Source organism: Eupeodes corollae, chromosome X (assembly GCF_945859685.1).
Source record: "Eupeodes corollae chromosome X, idEupCoro1.1, whole genome shotgun sequence".
NCBI lineage: Eukaryota > Metazoa > Arthropoda > Insecta > Diptera > Syrphidae > Eupeodes > Eupeodes corollae.
The window spans coordinates 4,750,873-4,771,325 of record NC_079150.1 but is presented as its reverse complement, the minus strand read 5'-3'; the positions used below and the strand labels follow the sequence as shown (position 1 = coordinate 4,771,325).

General features: G+C 27.5%; 1 protein-coding gene and 1 long non-coding RNA gene across 6 annotated transcripts in view; both read right to left on the bottom strand.

Moving 5' to 3' along the window:
• Positions 1-20,453, bottom strand: part of LOC129953397 (calcium/calmodulin-dependent protein kinase type II alpha chain) — a 55,217-nt gene that overhangs the window by 2,088 nt on the left and 32,676 nt on the right. For 3 of the 5 annotated variants that reach the window (XM_056066562.1, XM_056066564.1, XM_056066563.1), the window contains exons 10-15: positions 18,034-18,126; positions 15,945-16,001; positions 7,117-7,179; positions 1,343-1,418; positions 1,157-1,251; positions 791-905 (exon numbers count right to left, since the gene is read on the bottom strand). In XM_056066562.1, coding sequence (XP_055922537.1) covers positions 791-905; positions 1,157-1,251; positions 1,343-1,418; positions 7,117-7,179; positions 15,945-16,001; positions 18,034-18,126 — 499 coding nt within the window. The remainder of the gene's footprint in view (positions 1-790; positions 906-1,156; positions 1,252-1,342; positions 1,419-7,116; positions 7,180-15,944; positions 16,002-18,033; positions 18,127-20,453) is intronic. The other 2 variants (XM_056066565.1, XM_056066567.1) reach the window with 2 other exon arrangements.
• On the bottom strand, positions 239-782 carry LOC129953405 (uncharacterized). Its single transcript, XR_008782517.1, has 2 exons — positions 514-782; positions 239-458 (listed from the first exon to the last, which is right to left on the bottom strand). It is a non-coding gene; the product is annotated as an uncharacterized LOC129953405 (long non-coding RNA).

Sequence of the window (20,453 nt, the reverse complement as noted above, 5' to 3'; positions counted from 1 at the left end):
GGTTAACTTTCGAAAAATGCTTAGTAACTGAGCCAATCCCCAGTACAAGACCTAGACTAGCATCAGCTGCAATATACGACTTAGCAGACTGAAAATAGTAGGAATCGTCAGAAGAATACACAAAAAAAAACAGAAAATACTTCATATTAGAATCTGTTTTCTTTTCCTACGAAAAAAGTTCTGGCAAACTTTCTTCTTTTTGGTTTTTTGCACCTATATTTTAGTAGCGTTCTTCGTATTTATTAAATGCCAACAACAACAGGATATATTATTTTTGGAAAAAAGTTACGTTTGCAATTTCTAACATTTCTGATTGAAATGCACCGATAACCCTCTAAACTATTGTGTTTTAACTCTTAAATATGGCATATTTAGAAAACTGTTGGAATCTTGGAATGCTTTCATGTGTGGGGAGAGTTTTCTAAAATAATCATATAGCTAAAGTTGTCACTTAAGTCCTAAAAAATATGTAAATTTAAGGTTAAGATATACATTATGTTATTTAAATTTTACCAGCCTCCTTTAGAAAACATTAAAGTAAAATTTTAAACTGTGCTCAAAAACTCATCTTTATGTTATGGATCTGGATCTCAGACATTTTTATCGCACTACATATTTATATGAATACATTAAACTTTTTGATTATATAATCGGGCTGTCATAAATAAAATGTTATGTTTTGATGTCAATGAATTCCGTGAGTTAAATTCGACACTACTGAAGTTTCTTATTTTCGAAAATAAGTACAAGTCCAAAAGCACCCATGTAAAATAATTAAATATTAACTTACTTGTCAATGTACTGCGTCAGCCGTACATATGCAATACACGCTGCGTCTTCTCCCAACAAATGAACGTGTGGGTTGAGAATAGTTGTATTAATAGCTTTGCAGTTTTTACCGAGGACTACAGAGAAAAGAGATTCATGTTAATTTATTAAATATGAAACAAAGTTATTAAAATAATAAATAAATAGATTTTAGCAGAAAAATCATCTACACCGTGATAATAAATCTGAAATTCTGTTGTAAATTTTGATTAATAGTTTCATCACTCCAATATTCAATATGTGAATGTTGAATTTCCAAAACCAATCAATATTGATCTCATGATCAAGTCAAGTACATTGAATTTTATAATTTTCGAGAAAAAATTACCGTTTTCGAAGTAAAATTTATGAAAATCGATCCCCTCGACTAGATTTCCCAAAGCTTCTGGCTCAAACGCTGTCAAATGGGGGTCACAAATTTTTCTAAAACAATTAAAGAAACAGTAGTTTTTAACAATTTGTATATTGTATTTTTTAAGATATACAATACAAAAAAATGTTATCAAAAACTTACGTATAACTATCAAAATCACCACTGTTAATAGCTTCGATCAGTTGCTCCGTGATTTTGATTATCTCTTGTCGGCGTGCTAATTTTAATTTTTTAGATTTATTTCAATTTCATTTACAGATGAAACAAGTTGAATGCGGCGAAAGCACAAAAAGAGAACAAACAAAAAAGTGAAAGAAAAAAAAAAAAACATGAATATGTGAAAATAGTAGTTATATACAAATACATAATACAAATTAAATTTACAAATGTCACTAGTTAGGTATCTATTTGTTTTTGAAGGTTAAAATTGAAATGTATTAAATTCCACCATAAATGTTTTCTAAAGCGTACACACAAAATAAGTGATTACTTCCATTATTTTTGCTTTGTTACCACATCTATTAAATTATATTTATTATGTTTAAATTATGTGAGCTTGTTTTGTTTTATTTAAAATTATTTCTGCTTAACATTAAAAACAATCGAGTTGATACACAATAATTGATCTTTATCATGTAGCTAATAGGGAAAGAGTGACTTTTTTTAAATAATTAACTGCAATTAGGTTCTTATTTTTATTAAATTATTCGATTGTATGGTCAAAGAAAGATTTGTTTGTTCCTACATATTATTAAATTGTGTTCATACATAGTTAATTTATAAAAACAAAAAACCCGTATATAAGCTACAACGATTAACGAAATGAATACGTAGTACATAGAATCATTTTCTTTGTCATTATTACTTTTTTCACTTTTTAATTTAAACCCAAATATTGATAATAACGTAAGCCGGATATGAAACAAACTTATAAATATGTTTCATAGATTAAAATAAGCAATGAGAATACAAACATTTAACCGCATAACTTTTTTTTGTACGTAACGGTAAGCACTTGTGGGACCATCCAAACATTTTAAAATTAAAAAAAAAGTTTCCTCTACATTGAAATTTATTTAAAACAATTAATTAAAAGAAAGAATGGAAAATGACAAACAATACACAAACATATAGATTAAAAAAACACACACACACAAATAAAAACGGCAATCTATTTATACGCATTTCTAAATATTCAAGATATTATTTTTTTCGTTTAATAAACAACTAAATTATTTAGCTCAGACTTGATTCAAAATTATTTCACTAGTTTCTTGAAAACAATTGAGAAGCGTAGGAAAAACAAATTACATTTACACTTAATAACCTTTTTTCAGAAAGTAAGAAAAACAAAATTAGGATATTTATATTTCGGTAATTAAAACAAAAAATTGTTAAATTGTTTTATTAAATTTATATCCTGCTCCTTATAGCATCATTGTTCTTGCATAGGTATACATTGGAATATATATAAGCACTACGAGTAAGAATTTCTATACTAATTCCTGATTCCTCGTGAGCTACATTATGAAAATATTATTGTTCGGCACAACATATAACCTACATTTCTAATACTTATCGGGTTTTCCATAGGCAAAATTAATCAAATTATTCTTGATTTAGATCCGTCAAAACACAAATTTACCCTTTGGGGGAAAAATATATGGATTTATTTTTGATTTAAGATAAAATCTGCAGATCAGGATTTTTGGGAAGATTTACCCCTCTTTGCACCAATACTAATATAGTTTTCAAAAAAGATTAGCCAGGAATTTGACTTCATTGCCGCACTAGCTCGTGCATGAAGCTACATAAATATAATGACAAACAAAAAACAGATTTAATTGTATTCCATGCTCCAATCTGAATTTACTCATGGAAAACCCCAAGATGTACATGATGGGACCAAATTATTAATTAATGACATGCAGCCCTATTCTGCCATTCACGTGGATCGTATATTCGATTCACCCATTCGATTCCCTTTCACACTGCCTTTACATTCTGCTATCCATCGGGAGAAAAACATTATCCCAAACCAATTTGACAATGTTGGATAAATTGTTTTGATTTATAACAAAATTAAGTTTAATCAATCCACCTAAACAGAATAGTTTGTGTAATTGTTGGAAATGGGCAGCACTTGAATTTTTATTCCAATTATAAGCGGAGGAATAAAGCAATCCTCAAAAAGAGAGCTTTGGAGAAATGTTAAAAAGTGTCGTCCTTCCCCTAAAAATGTTAATATTCTTTTATTTATAAAACAAAAATTCTAAATTTTGCAATAAATTAGTTTCACTTACATTTTGCTTAAAACAATTAACAGCAGATATCAAATATAAAATCCGTTGCATTTTATATGAATTGTATAGAATGAATGCTTTCACGTGAATAGAAGAATATCGCGCAGTATTACCGACGTTACCGACATACACAGATTCACTTCGAATGAATAGAAGAATAATGATAGTGAAAATTTAAGTAAAATTCCCCCCGATGAATAGCAGAATAGGACTGATAATTTAATTTTCATAATGGAATGAAAATACAAACTTCTCCCCGAAGTGACTTTTCGATTTAAAATTGCATTGCTTATTTTAATTTTTAATTTTAATTTTGTTTCTTTTTTTTACTTGGAAATTGATAGAATATATGTAGTTCAGAGGTATAAATTATATGCAAACAAATCATAGAAATTGGGAATGTCATTCTTCGTTTCAAGCTCCTCAATTTTTGAATTTACACCTGGCAACACAAAACAAATAAAGAGTACACACTTTGTTTAAAAGTAAAGTTATAAATAGTTTTTAACTCACTTTAAACATTCTGACCAGCCATTGAAGAGCAAATTTATAAACTTTTTAAAACTAGCGCTAACATATCTCTCATATGTATTTACTTTTTACAAAATATATTTTATTCAAAACATTTTTTGCAATACATATAAAATGTCTTTTAGATGTGTACTTTATTTCAAAGACAAATTTTAATGTGATCTAAGAGCAATTTTAATTTGTCAGTTACAATTTAAGAAGTAAAAAACTGTTAACTGGTCATACTTAGGTCTGTTAGTTTTTAAACAACTGCTAACTATTGTTTTTATGTAAGCAAAATTGTTAAAGTGACATTGTTAAGAATTGTTACAATGTGTAAGAATCATTTAATAACGAAAATTGTTATAAGTTGTTAACCGTCTGTCGATTTGTTTTGCTCAAAACTTTAACAAAATATTCGTAACAATACTTTATGTGAAATAAATAATTTTAAAATCTTTTTTCTTACTCCTCAAGAAACTTGAGTCAAAAACTATTTATTAGTTCTTTTTTTGTTTGTATTCGTGTTTTGTTAAAAAAAGTTGTCACTTAAATTTTTCTAAAAAAGTACCGATAGTATCTTGCATATAATGAAACATTTATAATTCAAATCTATTTTTGGTAACGAGATTTTTAGTCGAAAACCAAGTCTTACCAATCTAAGTAGCATTTGTTGAAATTTTTATTTCTTACATAGACAAATACAGATTGGATTTTTCTAAGCAAATTTTGCACAGAATGAAATCATTTTGACACAATGAGTTAAAATATTCAAGAGATATCGAGAATAAAATATCAAATTTAAGCAACTGTGTGTACTTTTTTTTACAAATTTCAATTTATATAAGATATTTGATCAAAAATCAATTTAGTTGTAGTAATGTTATTTTTAATTTTTGTAAGAAACAGTGAATTTAATTTTTCTCAAAATTATATTCATCGTTGCATTACATTATTTTGATGATCATTTTTTGTTTTTAAAATATTCGAGGTTACAATCTTTTTTTACAGTTTTTTGCCCGATATTTGAATTTTGTATTACTTTTTTTAATAAATCTGTATTAAGGTAGATAGATAGATAAAAATAAGTGAAAGCGGGTGTCTAATTGAGCTTACCTACGAAAAAGTACCCACGAAAATCTTTTTCACTTTTATACGAACTTGAAAAAAAATAAAAATACTGCATGCGCTTTAAATTGTGTATATTATCTATTTAAAATACAATTTACCGAGCATGGTTTGTTTACAATTCTGAACTTAATATTCATTTGCTCGAGCGGATATACAAATCTACAGTATTAAACTCAAAGTTTTGCTCAAATCACAGATTAAATGTAAACTAAATTTATTTTAGAGTGAATATTAGATTTTCTAAAGCAAGATTCACCAGGGTAGCTATTAAATATGGAGATGGAAGTAGAAAAGATGAAATCAATGTGAACACGGTCCTTTTCTATTCTAATTGTTTAAATCTGACTTATAAATATTATAAAATCGAATAATTTATTTTTTTTCTCGTCTATAATACTTTAAATTAAAATTTTTCTGAAAACCGAAAATGTATGTAATTATGCAGTTTTTTTAAAGGTGGCATACAAAAGTGCACATAGAAATTATAAATGTTGCTTTTTTTATATATTAAAAATGAATTGATGCAGAAAGAAGAATGTTCAAAGCATATTTTATGTTAATATAAATTAAATGTGCATTTAAATAATTCCATAATTCTTACTTTAGTATATGAAAAACAACCCAGGGCGTTTGAATTATGTTTTTTATTTCTTATTCAATAACTATACAGTGCTGTTTGAATATTTAAAAAAAAAATAACTAAAGTAGCCCGAAAGTTCATTTAAAAATTAATTTTAGATGCGTTTCTGCGTATGTTTTGGTATAGGGTAAACAATAATAAATTAAATATATTTCCATACTTGAATATGAGTTTACTTGAATTATACATATTTTTTTTAAACCTATATAAATTGAAATTGGTATTAATCTGAGATTGTATTTGAAATATCACGGCACTGCAATCGGCGTATTGAAGTACCTATTCGAAAGATAATCTTCTGGCATTATATTTCAAGAATGGTATAAGCCAGATGATAACAGCCACGGTTTTTTAACATTTTTGGCCATATATCGAAAATAACGTAGCGAATGGAGCCCTCCATTGTGGCAAATCTTGCGGTGCCGTTTTGTAGAGACCACATCTCATGCACATTATGTTTAAAAGAAATAGTCAGTAGTCAAGACATGGCTCTATAGTGGTCACCATTCACTGTAAAGTTGTGGCCAGTATCGTTTTTAAAGAAGTAGAGAGCAATTATTCAAAAATAATATAATAAATAAAATAATAATGATTAGTTTTCAAAATTGTGCAATTACTTACATAGATATGCCAATATATAATTCTCAATTTGTTAAAATGATCCTTAAAATATTAAATATGTCCTTAAAATATGCGTTTGCAACTAATGCATTTGCCAAAAAAAAACAAATTTCTTTGATAGTAAATTAAAAAAAAAATTGAAGAGTTTGACCCTAGCACTATCTGATCAAAATCCTTCTAACACCCTTGCCCTCAGGATCATATTTTTATTTCTATTTCTATTAGTGTTAAAAAACTACAATAGCGTAGCGATAAAAATAAAAAATTTAGAAAATAAGACATAATACATAATCAGATTTCTGAATCAAATAATATTGTATTTGAAAGAACTAAAAAATGTTGTCTTATGGTCGTTAAACTAGTGTTTAAGTGAACAGTACATCAATATTTCGATTGAAAATGAAGTAGCGCATGTTATTTACAAAACATTGTAGTAAAACTAATTGTGATGAAGTAAATGAATAATAGGATATAATTTTATAAATATTCGTATTTATAGTGAAAATCTCATGTAATTATGCTTTAATTAATATTTATGTGCAAATATTCAATTAAAGTGCGTGTTAAAAAAAAAATTGATAAACATAAAAAGTAGCTTTGCTATTTTTTTTTTTAAATTTTAAAATGTTTATTTGAATATAGGTTCAATAATAATAATGTAGATATGTATAAATATAATTTAATTATTATTCTCAAAAAATAATACATACCTGAGCATTGAGAATTTGTGGAGAGCTGTTGGCAAGCTTTAGCTGGGCATACAATCCTTATCTCTAATTTGTTTGTTTTTATTTATTTTTGTTTTTGTATATGGAGAAGGACACGTTATATAATTCGCATCAAATATGTTTAAATTGTATTGAAGGTTGTTTTTCAAGGTGTTTTATATTTTTCACAAAAATGTAGGTATTATTTTATATAATTTTATTTATTATTTGTTTGATTTGGTATGCGATTCGGGAGGATAACAACATACAAAAAATAAAATAGTTTGATTATAAATATGTTATATTTTTTTTTCTTTCAAATAAAACAAATTAATAAAATGAATAAGGTTTAAAAAAAAAGTTGCTAATAACAGTTTATATTTGACAAAAATTTTAACTTGTTCTTTAATTTACACATATTTTTTTAATTATAAAATTTGTGTACATAGTGTGATTTTATTTAATTTAATTTGCAAGCGCTCATGATCGCTTCATTTTGGAATTAATAAAACAAATAGTTTTTTTTCTTTATTTTTAATAAAAGCATTAAATGGAACTAAAATTTAAGGCAATTTTAATTGTTATTGTGTAAGCTCATAAACAAAGTTTAATCTTCCTTCATTTCGAATTACTTAGGGTTCGCAAATACTTTCACATTTCCATAAATATAAAAATGCTATGTATAGGTTTGGTACCTACAATTTTAAAGGATTTTTTATCTCAAAATTATTCGTAGAGCGGTGTAGTAGTGAGTTAGTCTAGTTTTTAAGGATTGAGTTGTTCATTTTTAGCATCTTTGTTATCAATAAAAACACCACCTGGTCGTTTTAATTAAAGTTTTTTTTTGGAAAAATTGTCAATGTCTGACAGATAAGATATTTTTACAATGTGCATTTAATTCTGAAATTCATGATACCAAAATCAATATAATTTTATTTTTGCTTACAGACGTATGTTTTCTTTTTTTTTTAAATTAATAATGAGTGCAAGTGTTGGGCACGTACAAACAATTGCATTTTTAGATGGCATGTATTCGGTAGGCTAGCTACAAATTATTGCAATTACCAGCTTTGCTCAATTCAATGCCAAGGAAATTTTGTCCAGTTTCTTTAAATAGAAATAATGAATTACAATTAGATATTTAAACTTATTTAAGGAACATCACCAAAGCATGATTTTCCTAAGAGAACTATAGTTTACAAGGAAACTGGATACCATTTCAAAAACTCGAATCATACCGGGGAAAAGGAGTGCGCTATTTAAGCAAGATTTCTGTTTTAGACTTTGTGAAAATTATTGTTATAAGAACCTAACTTATAGAAAATAGTTCTAATGTGGGTATATTTATTTCTATGAATTTAACCATAAAAGGTGCATACAAATATTGTTTATACGTATATTATACATATGTAAATTCATAAAACTTTATATTATTGTTTTATTCACAAGTTATTTGACTCATATTGGTTACTTAAAAAAAAAGGAATAAATGAAGAAGAGATACAACTAATGCCAAAAAATTGATAATATTTAAAGTTTAAGGTACAAACTAAATAATGTTGAGTATGTTTCCGATACATATAAAAGGAGACCCTCGAAACTGCGCCAACTACAGAGGGATTAGTCTTCTTAACATTTAATATAAGATCCTCTCAGAGGTATTATGTGAACGTCTGAAGCCGTTCGTCAACAACCTGATAGGTCTTTATCAGTGTGACTTCGACCAAATATTCACACTACGGCAGATCTTGGAAAAAACCAGGAATTTCAAACTGATACACACCAAATTCCAGATTCCAAAGATCCATCCAATTACTCGGATACGCAGATGATATTGACATAATTGGAAGATCAAAGCGTGATGCCGGTAGAGCGTTTTTGAGCATTGTGACGGAACCGAAGAAGATAGGTTAAGTGGTCAATGATGGCAAGGCCAACAATATGCTGTCATCAAAAAAGGACACTGAACAACGACGTCTTGGACAAAACGTCACCATGGACAGCTATAACTTTGAGGTAGTTAAGGACTTTGTCTACCTAGGCACCGCAATGCAGTTAACACAGATAACGACAACAGCGCTGAAATCGCCACGGACTGTAGCGCCACCCTAAGTAAGAAAGTAAATATGTTTATATAGATATCTGATAATCCGAATTATATTAGGAAGATATATTACTTTTTTTAACTCAGTTTGTAAACTTAAGTCCTAAAAAATTACAAGTTCGTTACATCCAGAAGCTGGTAAATGAAAATCTGTATTGCAACTACTGTCTTTATGAATACCTCATATAGTGAGATGGAATGGCGTACACGAAAATTAGATTCTGCTGAACAGAATTTTTGGGACCTAAAGATTTATTTTCACAATTTCGAAAAAAAAGTGTTGGCTTTTTCGGAATGTTAAATATGGGGAAAATGTCCAGGCATAACATTAAGTGTTCGTTTCGGCAAACATTCTCAAGCCACATAAAGCTCAACCACAAAAAATAGTCGTTGCTGCGTGTGTTTGTGAAAAATGTTTATTAATAAATGTTCCTACTCTAATTATGTTCTGATTTTTCTTTTTGCCTCATTGCTAAGTAAATCAATGTATCGTTGTAGATGAACCATAATATAAACATAAAATTTAAGAAAATCTTTCCTTATTATTATTCCAAGTTTCTTTTCAATGTGTTCAAGAAGGTGTTTATTTAAAGACTATGATCTTAACATATTGGACATGATTAGAGGACTGTACAGTTTAAATTTTTCCAAATTCCAATTCTTAAAGAGGCCAATAAACACCAACTTTTTAGGGATCGGTATTACAATTTGTTTTGTATTCAAAATGAATGGAAGTAAGTGTTTGAAAAAAAAAAAATGATTATTAAAACATGACAAATACGAATAGAACTTGCGGAAAACATCTCTAGTTTATCATTTCTTTGTATGATGTTGAATCTGATTTTGATAGATTGATTATCATTCATATGTTTAAGCTCGCCTCATCATAAAGCCTAAATCACTATGCTACTTTATTTTCAATGTTGGCTAAGAATGTTTTTTTATATAAATTTAAGGCCTTGCTTATTTTATTTTTGTTATTTTATTTAATTTCTTTTTATCTCTTTTATAGACTCACAATTGAACTATAACTCACCGTCAGTTTTGTATCCAAAATCGCCAGAAGTCTCATTGTCGAAATCCAGCGCACGATAGCCTAGCACGCAAACATAGCAACAATGCCAGGTCTTTAATTTGACTTTAATGTTTTTGTTGTCTTTCTTTTGTTGTTCAATTTAGGTTTGATTTTTGTATTTTAATTAAGTGTTCCATTTTATACACATCTACAAAGCACTCTATTTGAATTTTTGTACAAAGAATTCTATGTTTATAGTGACAGGCAAATCAATAGGATCAAAAGTTAAGCAAACTCAGATGACTTCTTTAGGGTACAGTTAGTGTCATTAATATTCGGTTTTTATTCTTAAACATCCTTTTGGTGTTTTTTTCGTACTAAAAGTTGATTATTTGCTTATCTCATGGATTAGTTTGTTATTTCCTAAATATTTCATTAAAAAAAATTTGTAATCACTTAACTGCATTAAGATATACGATAAACAACACAAAAAGGACACATGTAAGCGCTTCATTAATATTCGGTTTTTTGTTTTCTTAGCTGAGTTTGACATTTGCTCCGATTAACAGTTTGCCTATTCAATAGTACCGTTAAAATAAAATGTTGACTAGACGTTTGCATACATTTTTAAAACAATTTAGTGTATGATCGTTTGGTTTTACTTAAAAAGTTAATCATGGGGCTCAAAGGAAAAAATGCAAATATTATTTTTCACCATAATAAAGGTGAAACATACAAAATAAATTGCTGGGCACATCATGGTTTGGGGGTGTATTTCGGAAAGAGGCATGGCATCATCGACGGTATAGTGAAAAAGGAATACCATTTAAGGATCCTAAAAGAAAATTTAAGGCAAAGTGCTGAGAAAATGGGCATTTTAAGGAATTTTAAATTTTACCAGGACAATGACCCGAACCGCAAGGTGCATGTTGTAAGGGTATATGGCTTCTGTATAACTCTTCAAAAGTTATCCAAACACTTCCACAATTTCCAGACTTTAATCCAATCGAACATTTTTGGGATGAATTGGACAGTCCAGTTCGCAAAAACCCTGTCTCTTCAATAAGTGCACTAAAGCAACGGCTTCAAGAAGAATGAAGCAAAATAGATATTGAATACCTTCAAACAATTATAAAAAATATGCCCAAGCGACTGGCAGGAGTTTTATCCAATCAAGGGTATCCAACAAAATATTAAGATCAATGGTAAGAAAGATTAATTAAAAAGTTAATATAAGAATGTAAAAAAAAAACGAATAATGATGAATTGTTATTTTTTGAGTTGTCGTATTCTTTATTTATTTCATTTTGTTAATTTGCTATTTTAATTCAAGAATTTATATATGTATATTGAAATTATTAAATACAAAATATTTGATAGAAAAACTGGTTTTTAACTTTTTTAAAGTTTAAAGTGAAAAGTAGTGTTTTTATGGAAAGAAACAAAAAAACCGAATATTAATGGCACTGTATGTCGAAAAATACATTTACAAGAAAAAAAATTGTAAGAATTGAAAAAAACGATAGCATTACTTTAAAAAAAGGTTTACAATTTTATATTTCCTATCCTATTTCTATGGCATAGTTTGGATCAAGTTTTTGACCGTCTGTTGCATTCACAACAATGTCTTAAAGCTTTTCGTTGGGAAAAATGGTAAGGACTCTATTAGATCAAGTTATATGATGGCTACAAAACAAATATGTATTTCGCAAAGATTCAATACAGTTCTGAAGGTTTAAGAACAAAAATTAGTATTTTAATCGTTCAAGTCAATACCTAGAAAAATGCTTTGGGTAATAAAGACTAACGATATTTTAAACATTTATGGGCGGAACTTAGCAAATGGTTCTATTATTTCTAATTATTAAGTAATACGAAATTATTTTTTAATTACTTTACAAGTTGAGCTACTACTGGTATATTTTTGTTTGACATTAGGTTAAGGTACTAATAGTCGTAAGGTTTTTTCGACATTTTCTTAAACTATTCGGCCAGTTGGAAATTTGTTTGTATGGTATTATAACATTTAGTAATCCTTTTGTATAATTTTTATTTTAACATACATTTATTTGATATTTCATTACTTAATGACTAATTATAAACAATTAAAAAAGCGTTTGCATTAAAATTTTCATTTAAATTGGATTTAGGTATTTTTTTTACTTAAATTATAGCCAACGAATATCAACAACAAAAAATATTAAAACGTAAACAGACTTTTTTCATAATAACAGAGACAAAATAACAACAATTAGAAGATAATATACCCATAAAAAAATAAAATAAAATACTGTTTGTCTTTTTATTTCTGATGTATTTCCGTTCGTTCTTAGGAACATACAATACAATATTATGTCAAACTTTTTTAATATAATATACAAAATTAAAACAACAAAAATGCATTTTATAACCGTTATTTTTCTGTGTGATGTGCTTTCGTAAAACAACATGAAAGTAGAAAAAAGTCTGTAAACAAAAAAAGTAGAAAAAAACGAACAATGAATATTTAATACGAAAATATTGGTTTAGAAAAATCCTTATATGCTATACCATTCGAATTTAAATCGTTTAAAATATTAAGTGCATCTGAAGAGTTTGTGCTTAAGCCGAGATTTAAAAACGCTTTTTGAACATTTTTTCTAGAATGCAACATTGCACTTTCCTTCTTAAATTTCTTTCGAAAATGGCGACAAACAATGTTCAAGAACATTCAATCGGGGTACTTACCACCTTAGTTTATATAAGTTTAAGAGAGATAAAAGAAATCTCGACTAGTTGTCATGAAAATTTTCTATCAATGGAAGGCGAATAAACTAAGAACGGGCATCCAAATTCCACGGACAACCAAATATACGAGGAACAGTTTATTCAAAATATTTAAATTCGAATCCATTTAACTATTATGTAATTAAAATAAACAATTATTCCAGAAATAAATAGTAATAATAATAAAAATTATAAATAATTATATGAAATATTCCACATATATTCCGGGCAATAAGAAAGAATTCACTAGTTTTCAAACTGTTAAAAAACCAAGGCCATCAGCTCGTTGCACGTTAGTTTCAATGGATACGTTAAATAAATTTTCGTTTTTGGAGGGAGATCTATAGGACATTGTTGTTTGTTTGGTATCCTTTATGAGCAAAAGGAATAATTTCGGCAGCGCGGTTAAAAAAAATTTAAAATATAATGGCAAACCCTAAATCTAAGTTCTTGGCGATAACATTAAATTATATGCATTTTATTTATACGTCTAAAAAACAAACATTTTGTATTGTTCTATAAAAGGCAACAAAATATTACATTTTAAATGGTAAAAGCTTAATAAGAACACTAATTCTATACAATTCGGTGCGGGGAGCTTCTATAGAGCTTCAAAAATGTAAAAAAAACATGGAATGTATTCCTGATGTATTATTAATGCTGATGGTTTATTAAGCTGATAGTTTGCTAACAATCTGACGATAATTAGGAGGAACTTTATTTTAGACACTTTAAAAAGAAGAAAACTATTTGTTGATTTTGTTTTAATCTTTTCTGTAAGTCAATGCGATACTTTTAAATTTCAAAAGACTGAAATTTCGTTTCAAGCTCAAATCAGAACTGCCCCAAAATAATGAATAGCGAACGCAAACACATTTTAAGGGGAAAGGGAAATGGATATGAATTTTTTTTATGTTATAAAGCTACTATTGAGTATAAAAATTAAGCTGATCAAAAATTACTTTTATCTGGATCGAAAGGCTTAAAACATCCTCTATTTCATGAGTTTGAATTATATTATTTGAAAGGGCTGTTGCTGAATTATAGCAAATTAAACGCAAGTCAAAAAATGCGCACATTATAAAAAACTATTAAGATTTGTTTACACTACAAAAATCGTAAGCAATCCTTGGTGGAAAGCTATCTAAAAATGTACGCAACAAATGAAGAATTTGAAATGATATAAACGTTTACGGTATCTAGAGTGCATATACAGGTTATTATAGAACATTACTACTAAAACTAATTAATTGGATCAATTTCATTTTCAAAAGTGCTTTTCATAAATTAAGCAAAAGCACAAGTTGCAAGAATTTGATTTAACTGATCCTAAATTTAAAACATAAACAACTACCTTAGATAATCGTTCTTATCGTATTGCTACAACACGTCACCGTCTTTAGCATTCTGTAGTAAGTCTAAGTTTTTCTTGGCTTTCACGAAGTTAACAGATCTCTTTTTTTTTCAAAAAATATCCTTTAGTATGCAAAGACTTGCGGTTTTTGGCATCGCCAAGTTATGCCTTGGTCTCTAAGCAGATCTATAATTTTTTCTTAAAATTGTAGGTCAGGAATCAAATAACAATAAAAACACTCAAAGTGTTGCCAGCACTTGAAAACAATCATAAACGATGAAGCCAACTCAACGAAAAATCGCAATTTTTTAGGATTTTTTTAAATTTCTTTTGGAGAGAGTAGTTAGGAAAAGAAGTGTGATATCAAAATTATGCCAACATAACTATCAACATTTACAAAAAAATATACAAACAAATTTCAAAAATGATGGACTGCGTTGCCACCACATACGAGGCAAAACATACCACACTGTTCATAACCTTGCTTAGCTCATCCCAAAACCAAATATTACGTATAAAAGAACTCACTCCAAAAAATATAAAATGCTGGGAAACAAATATGTATATCTAAAAAATATTTTTTTTTAATTCGATTAGTTCAAAAACACAAACCATGTCTATTAATGTATTTTTTGCCAGTATTTCATATTTTTTGTATTATAATATAAACTTAAAATTGTTCAATTTCAAAGTGTTACAAATGAAATAATACATAAATATGATAAATATTCACTTATAACGTACTTTTTATTCATCTTATTACAAAAAGAGTGCTCTGTACTTGTATCTATTGGTCACAATTTTTCCAAGTTTAAAAATTATTTAAAAAAAATTTCAAATAAGGTGCTTTGTAAATATCCTATCATCTTGTATTTTCAATTCAGTTTTGGTTATGAATAAGATTGACTATTTTCCTTCTTTTAAGGAGTTCGAACAAAGAAAATCAGTTTCAATATGAGTTATAGAAAAAGAAGTTCTAGAAACCTGTGATATATGTTTTTCTTGTATGTTTCAAATAAATTAAAAAAACAGTAAAGTATTAAAACATTTGTCTAGAGGAAGTTTGGGGAGATGAAAAACAACGATTTTTTTTAAATATTGTTGTTTTTATTTTATCTTTTTTTTTTGTTTCGCTTTAGTTTATAAAATTTAAACTAAAAATTTATGGTTCCATTTAAGTTTTATTTTTCTGATGCTTTTTTAAATATTTTTTTTCGAGTTAGATTTTTTGTTAGCATGAATTTTATTTTATTAAAAAAAAAAAATCAAAATTAGTTTGATCAAATAAAAAAAAAGGAATATATAAACCACTAGCATGTGAGTGTTAATCGTGCTTAATTATTATAAGTAAGAGTATTCAAGGACCGAAATATTTTACGAAATTAATTCAAAAATCGAACAAATAATAAAATGGAAACCAGTAACTTTCAATTTGGTTTTGTTTTCTTTTTTTCACATAATTTTGAAATTGTTTTGAACCCAATTCCTACATACATTAGAACGAATTTAATAATTAATAACAAATGTATGTGTTTATATATTTGTTCGCATTTTTAGAATATTATTGTTCGATTTTTAATATTAAAATTTACCTTCGGGCTCTTTAGATATTACAGTTGTGCTGCGATCAACACCTCCTTTTTTATCTTCTACAAAAAGAAAATAAAATTAAATAAAATATTTCCAAGGGCAAACAAATCGCTACATTTTTAGTAGATTTTAAGACTTTTTTAGTGTGCTTTAATTAACTTTAATTTGTTTTCCCTTTGTATTTGTATTTTTTGTTTGTGTTAATTAAAATTTATTATTTTTTATTTGAATAGAAAAAAAGCATTTTAAAAAATTGAAATGAAGGAAACAATTAATTCAAAGTTTGATATATATAAAAACATATGAGTAATTCATGTTTTATCTTTAAAGAATAGATTTGAAAAAAGTCAAGCTTCTTAAGTTAAGAACAGTAAGAGGAAAGTGATAATTTTCTATAAAAATAAGTTTTAAAAGCGTCACTGAGTTTTAAAAATTAACTGCACTTAAAAAAAAATTATATATCCAAAAATACAACTCATAGGAAATTCATTCGACAGAATAGAAAGGAATAAGTTTTCAAGAAATAAACTTTATATAAGCACTGAATCGATCGCCAAAAATGGGAATAGTTTTTTTTGGCCATGAAAGTGAAAATTTGAAATGTATTTTTTATATTGCGTCTAAATACATATGAAAAGTTAATGTGATTTTTCGTTGTCAAGTTGTATTTTTTTACATTATCAGTTGTCAACAACAAGTGTCTTGACCGCACAAAGGCTGCAACGCAATCTGTGATGTTGGTTCTTTTGGTTAAGAGCCGACCTCACAATGATTTAAGTTGTATTTTCAAAACCTTATAGTCAAACTCGTTGAGCACCTGTAATAGACTCTGCTTCTTCAAACGCGTTGCTTATTATTGTAGCACGACTTTCACAACTGTCCGCAACTAATGACTTTTGTTTAATTACATATGTCAACCAAATGATTGGACTATTAGAGATGGCATAAACCAACTCCAGAAACCAAATAAAAAACAACAAAATAACTTTTACTGTGATTTGCTTTCCTGGATTTAAAGTATCTTAGTTATTTATAAGTTATAACACTGAACAATGAAAAAAAAGGGAAATTTTTAACAACCATGGACAAAAAGTATTAAAATCAGTCCACTATATTTAGGTATGCACCTGCAAGTATTTTGCATTATATAAAAGTATTTTATTTTGAGTCAGTTTAAACATACAACCGATTGGTGAAATAAATTATAAAAAAAAAGAACTATGAAAGACAAATTTAATATACTCTGTAGCTTCATTACACACATTTAAATTGATGACATATAGCAAATCCAAAAGTACGATGACAATAAAAAAACAGAAAATTAAATTAAAATAATCTGAAAAAATAGTCTTCAGAAATTTACCTGCGCTTTTGCTTAACATTGATTTTTTATAAGTTTATAAATTTCAATCTACTTAAAGAAATCACAAAAGGATTCAAAAATACAAGGAAGGGTTTTTAATCAAACTGAATTTTAAACTCGAAGCAAGAAAAATATTTAATGTTAAGTCAAATATTTGGAATGATAACAACATACCAGAAAAATAAATTGAAAAATAAATAAAGTTAAAATCGTAATTCAAAACAAAAATTACATTCACATGAAATCACAGGAAATGCCTGCTGAGTATAAAAATAACATACATTCTAGAAGGGAGGAAAACAAAACTATATTTTGAAGTGTAGAAATAGACATAGGTAAGATACACTACTCGTAGACGGAAAGACAAAAAACTAAGAACGAAAATATGAGAAAAAAAAACAATTTTATTTAAATTTAAATAAAAAAAGTTGAGAAATTAAAAAATTGCGTTTCATTTTTCGTCACTTTTTCTGTTTATACTTATTTTGTCTAATCTTATAAAATGTTTAATATATACATAAGCAATTTACTTATGCATGTATTGACTTTCTATTGAACCACTGAATATAAAGTATATAAACATATTTTGGAATATCTTGTTTTTAAACGGGTATTCGTATTATTGGGTTTCATTTATTTAGGCATTAGAATATAATAACTTTATTACTTATATTATCAGTCTATTTTAATTGATTTCGTATTTTTTTTTAATTATTTTTTTTAATTACCTTTGACATCATCATCCTCTAGAGTTGTGCTTGATGAATCGGTTGATTCTTTGACTTGAGATCCTTCGCCTTTTTTGGTAATCATACTTCTGCCTTTTTTTGGAAATCATATTAAAAATAATGTTTTTTTTAAAAATGGTAATAGAAATGAAGAATCTTAAAAAATATTTTAAATAACAAATAACGATATTATGGTTGGATCACAGTTTTTCTGTATTTAAAGGGCTACTCGTATATGATATTTAAGATGTGCTTTTGTTTGTTTTTTTTTTTTTGCTAGGAAAAGTTAATACATAGGTAAGGAAATTTATAAATTACAATAACAACTTTTATTCAAAGAGACAAGGACATAGTTGTCTTCATCGAAAGGTCTATAAGGTGATGTCAAATGATAGATACAGGATAGATGATGAATGTACGATGTATAGAAACAACATGCAGTTTTCCGACTCTATAATTTTCATAAACATAGTTTTCGTAAACATCTTAACGTCATTTTAGCTGAAGGCTCCCAATTATTATAAGTAACAATTTACTCTAGGGTCTTTTGAGTATGTGTAAAATCGAAAACGGAAGTTCAAGTTGAACAAAGGTTTTTATTTTGCATTGCTTTGGCCACTAACATTTCTGACATGAATCTCACAAAGGAATGGTTGGGAGTTGTGATTCTCTATCTATCTGATTTATTTATTTGTTTGATTGCTTTGCTTAGCTCAATTTAGGTATGTTAATCTCGTTTCAAGATCTATTTTTTATTTGCAAGCACACGGACTGTGAAATTTTAAGGTAACAAAGTAAAATATTAGAAAGGTTTACTTTTTTGATGAGTTTGTCTCTCTGTAAATTAATTGGTTATTTTTTTTGGGAAATGTTTTATGCAAATTAGTTGAAATCATCCATTTTTTTGCTGCGTCAAATTATGAAGTGAACAGTTTTATATTAGTACGAGAGATAGCGGAAGATTTGATGAAATCATTTTTAAAAAAATAATATTTTTAACATGATAGTTGAGTCCTACGAAAAACGAAGATGCAAGTCTATCAGCCAGCCTGCCTTGTAAGAATTAGTCCAAATTGGTCAAACGTTCGAAAACAAGTATAATTGTCAATTCCAAAAAATTGAAAATTTTATATTAAAAAAGCGAAGTCTACCGGCCAGCTTTGCATGCTGGCAACTCTATAATTTAATGTATAAATATCATCATTAAAAATGAAAAACTTGATCAGAAGTTTTTTTGTAGAGCTTTTTATTTTCAATCAGCAAAAGTATTAGTGTTTGTATCTAGATAGATCCAACAAAAAAGATATTAAGAGGATTTCAATTGAAATTAAATAAACAATAAAATTACTCTCAATGTGGTAAAATTGCAAAAAAGTACCAAATTAATTGACAGGATCGCAAGGTTTTCAAGGTAGACTATATATTTTTGGTTATCGTTTTTAAGTATCTATGAACCTGCTAAATTTAGGCTTTGTGTGACAATTTTTTTTTCTTTAACGTGTTGGCAATTTTTCTTAATAATTTTCGTAAGAATTCCCCTAATATCAAAACTTATCGTATTGCGTTAATGATTATTTTTTATATATGAAAATAAAATTTGTGTTTTGCTGCTTTAAACTTTGTTACTACTTTCAACTGAGGATTGGACCAAGAACATGATATGAATCAGTAATCCAGCCTTATTCGAATCGCTCAGCAAAAATTCATCAACTTTTGACCAATGGGCGAATGCTGTCAAAAACTGAATTTGGAAAAACTTAAGTAATGCTTTAAATTATTATAAGATCTTTTCTGGGAGAAAAAAACAAATATTTAGGGTCTTAAGAAGAAACCTTGAATAAGTTACCTTTAAATTTGTGAAACTCGTCTTGAATTCCATCTTATTTTGACGCATATATCAAAAATCTATCTCAGCTTTTAAAATTTATAAAACTATTGGAATGCTTTCATATATAGGGAGTCGTCCAAATTAAATAATCTGGATCCGCCCGTGGTTTAAATTGCGTATGGATTCTAAATTTCTGAACAATATCTTTTTGATATAAAACAAACACAAATCTTAACCTATAAAACGATATAGTTTTCCATGAAATGTTGCTTGCACCAATCTATTACTTTATTTATATCACTTTTTACATTAAGACACTCGTTTTTATATTTTTTACTTATAATTGAAACAAATCTATTTTAAGAAAAAATCAGCTCTGTAGGTTTCGCTATATCCCGTAAAATAGACATCTTAAAAGATCAAGGTCTTGATAAATATTTAAATGCAACACGATAACGAGGAAGAGTTCCTTTTCACCTGTTTTATATTTATTTTTGCTGATTGCAATTGTGTTGTTAATGAGGGTTTTTTTAGGAATGTACTCCTCATTATTTGTACATACATCGAGGTGGCACAGCATCGATAACAATCA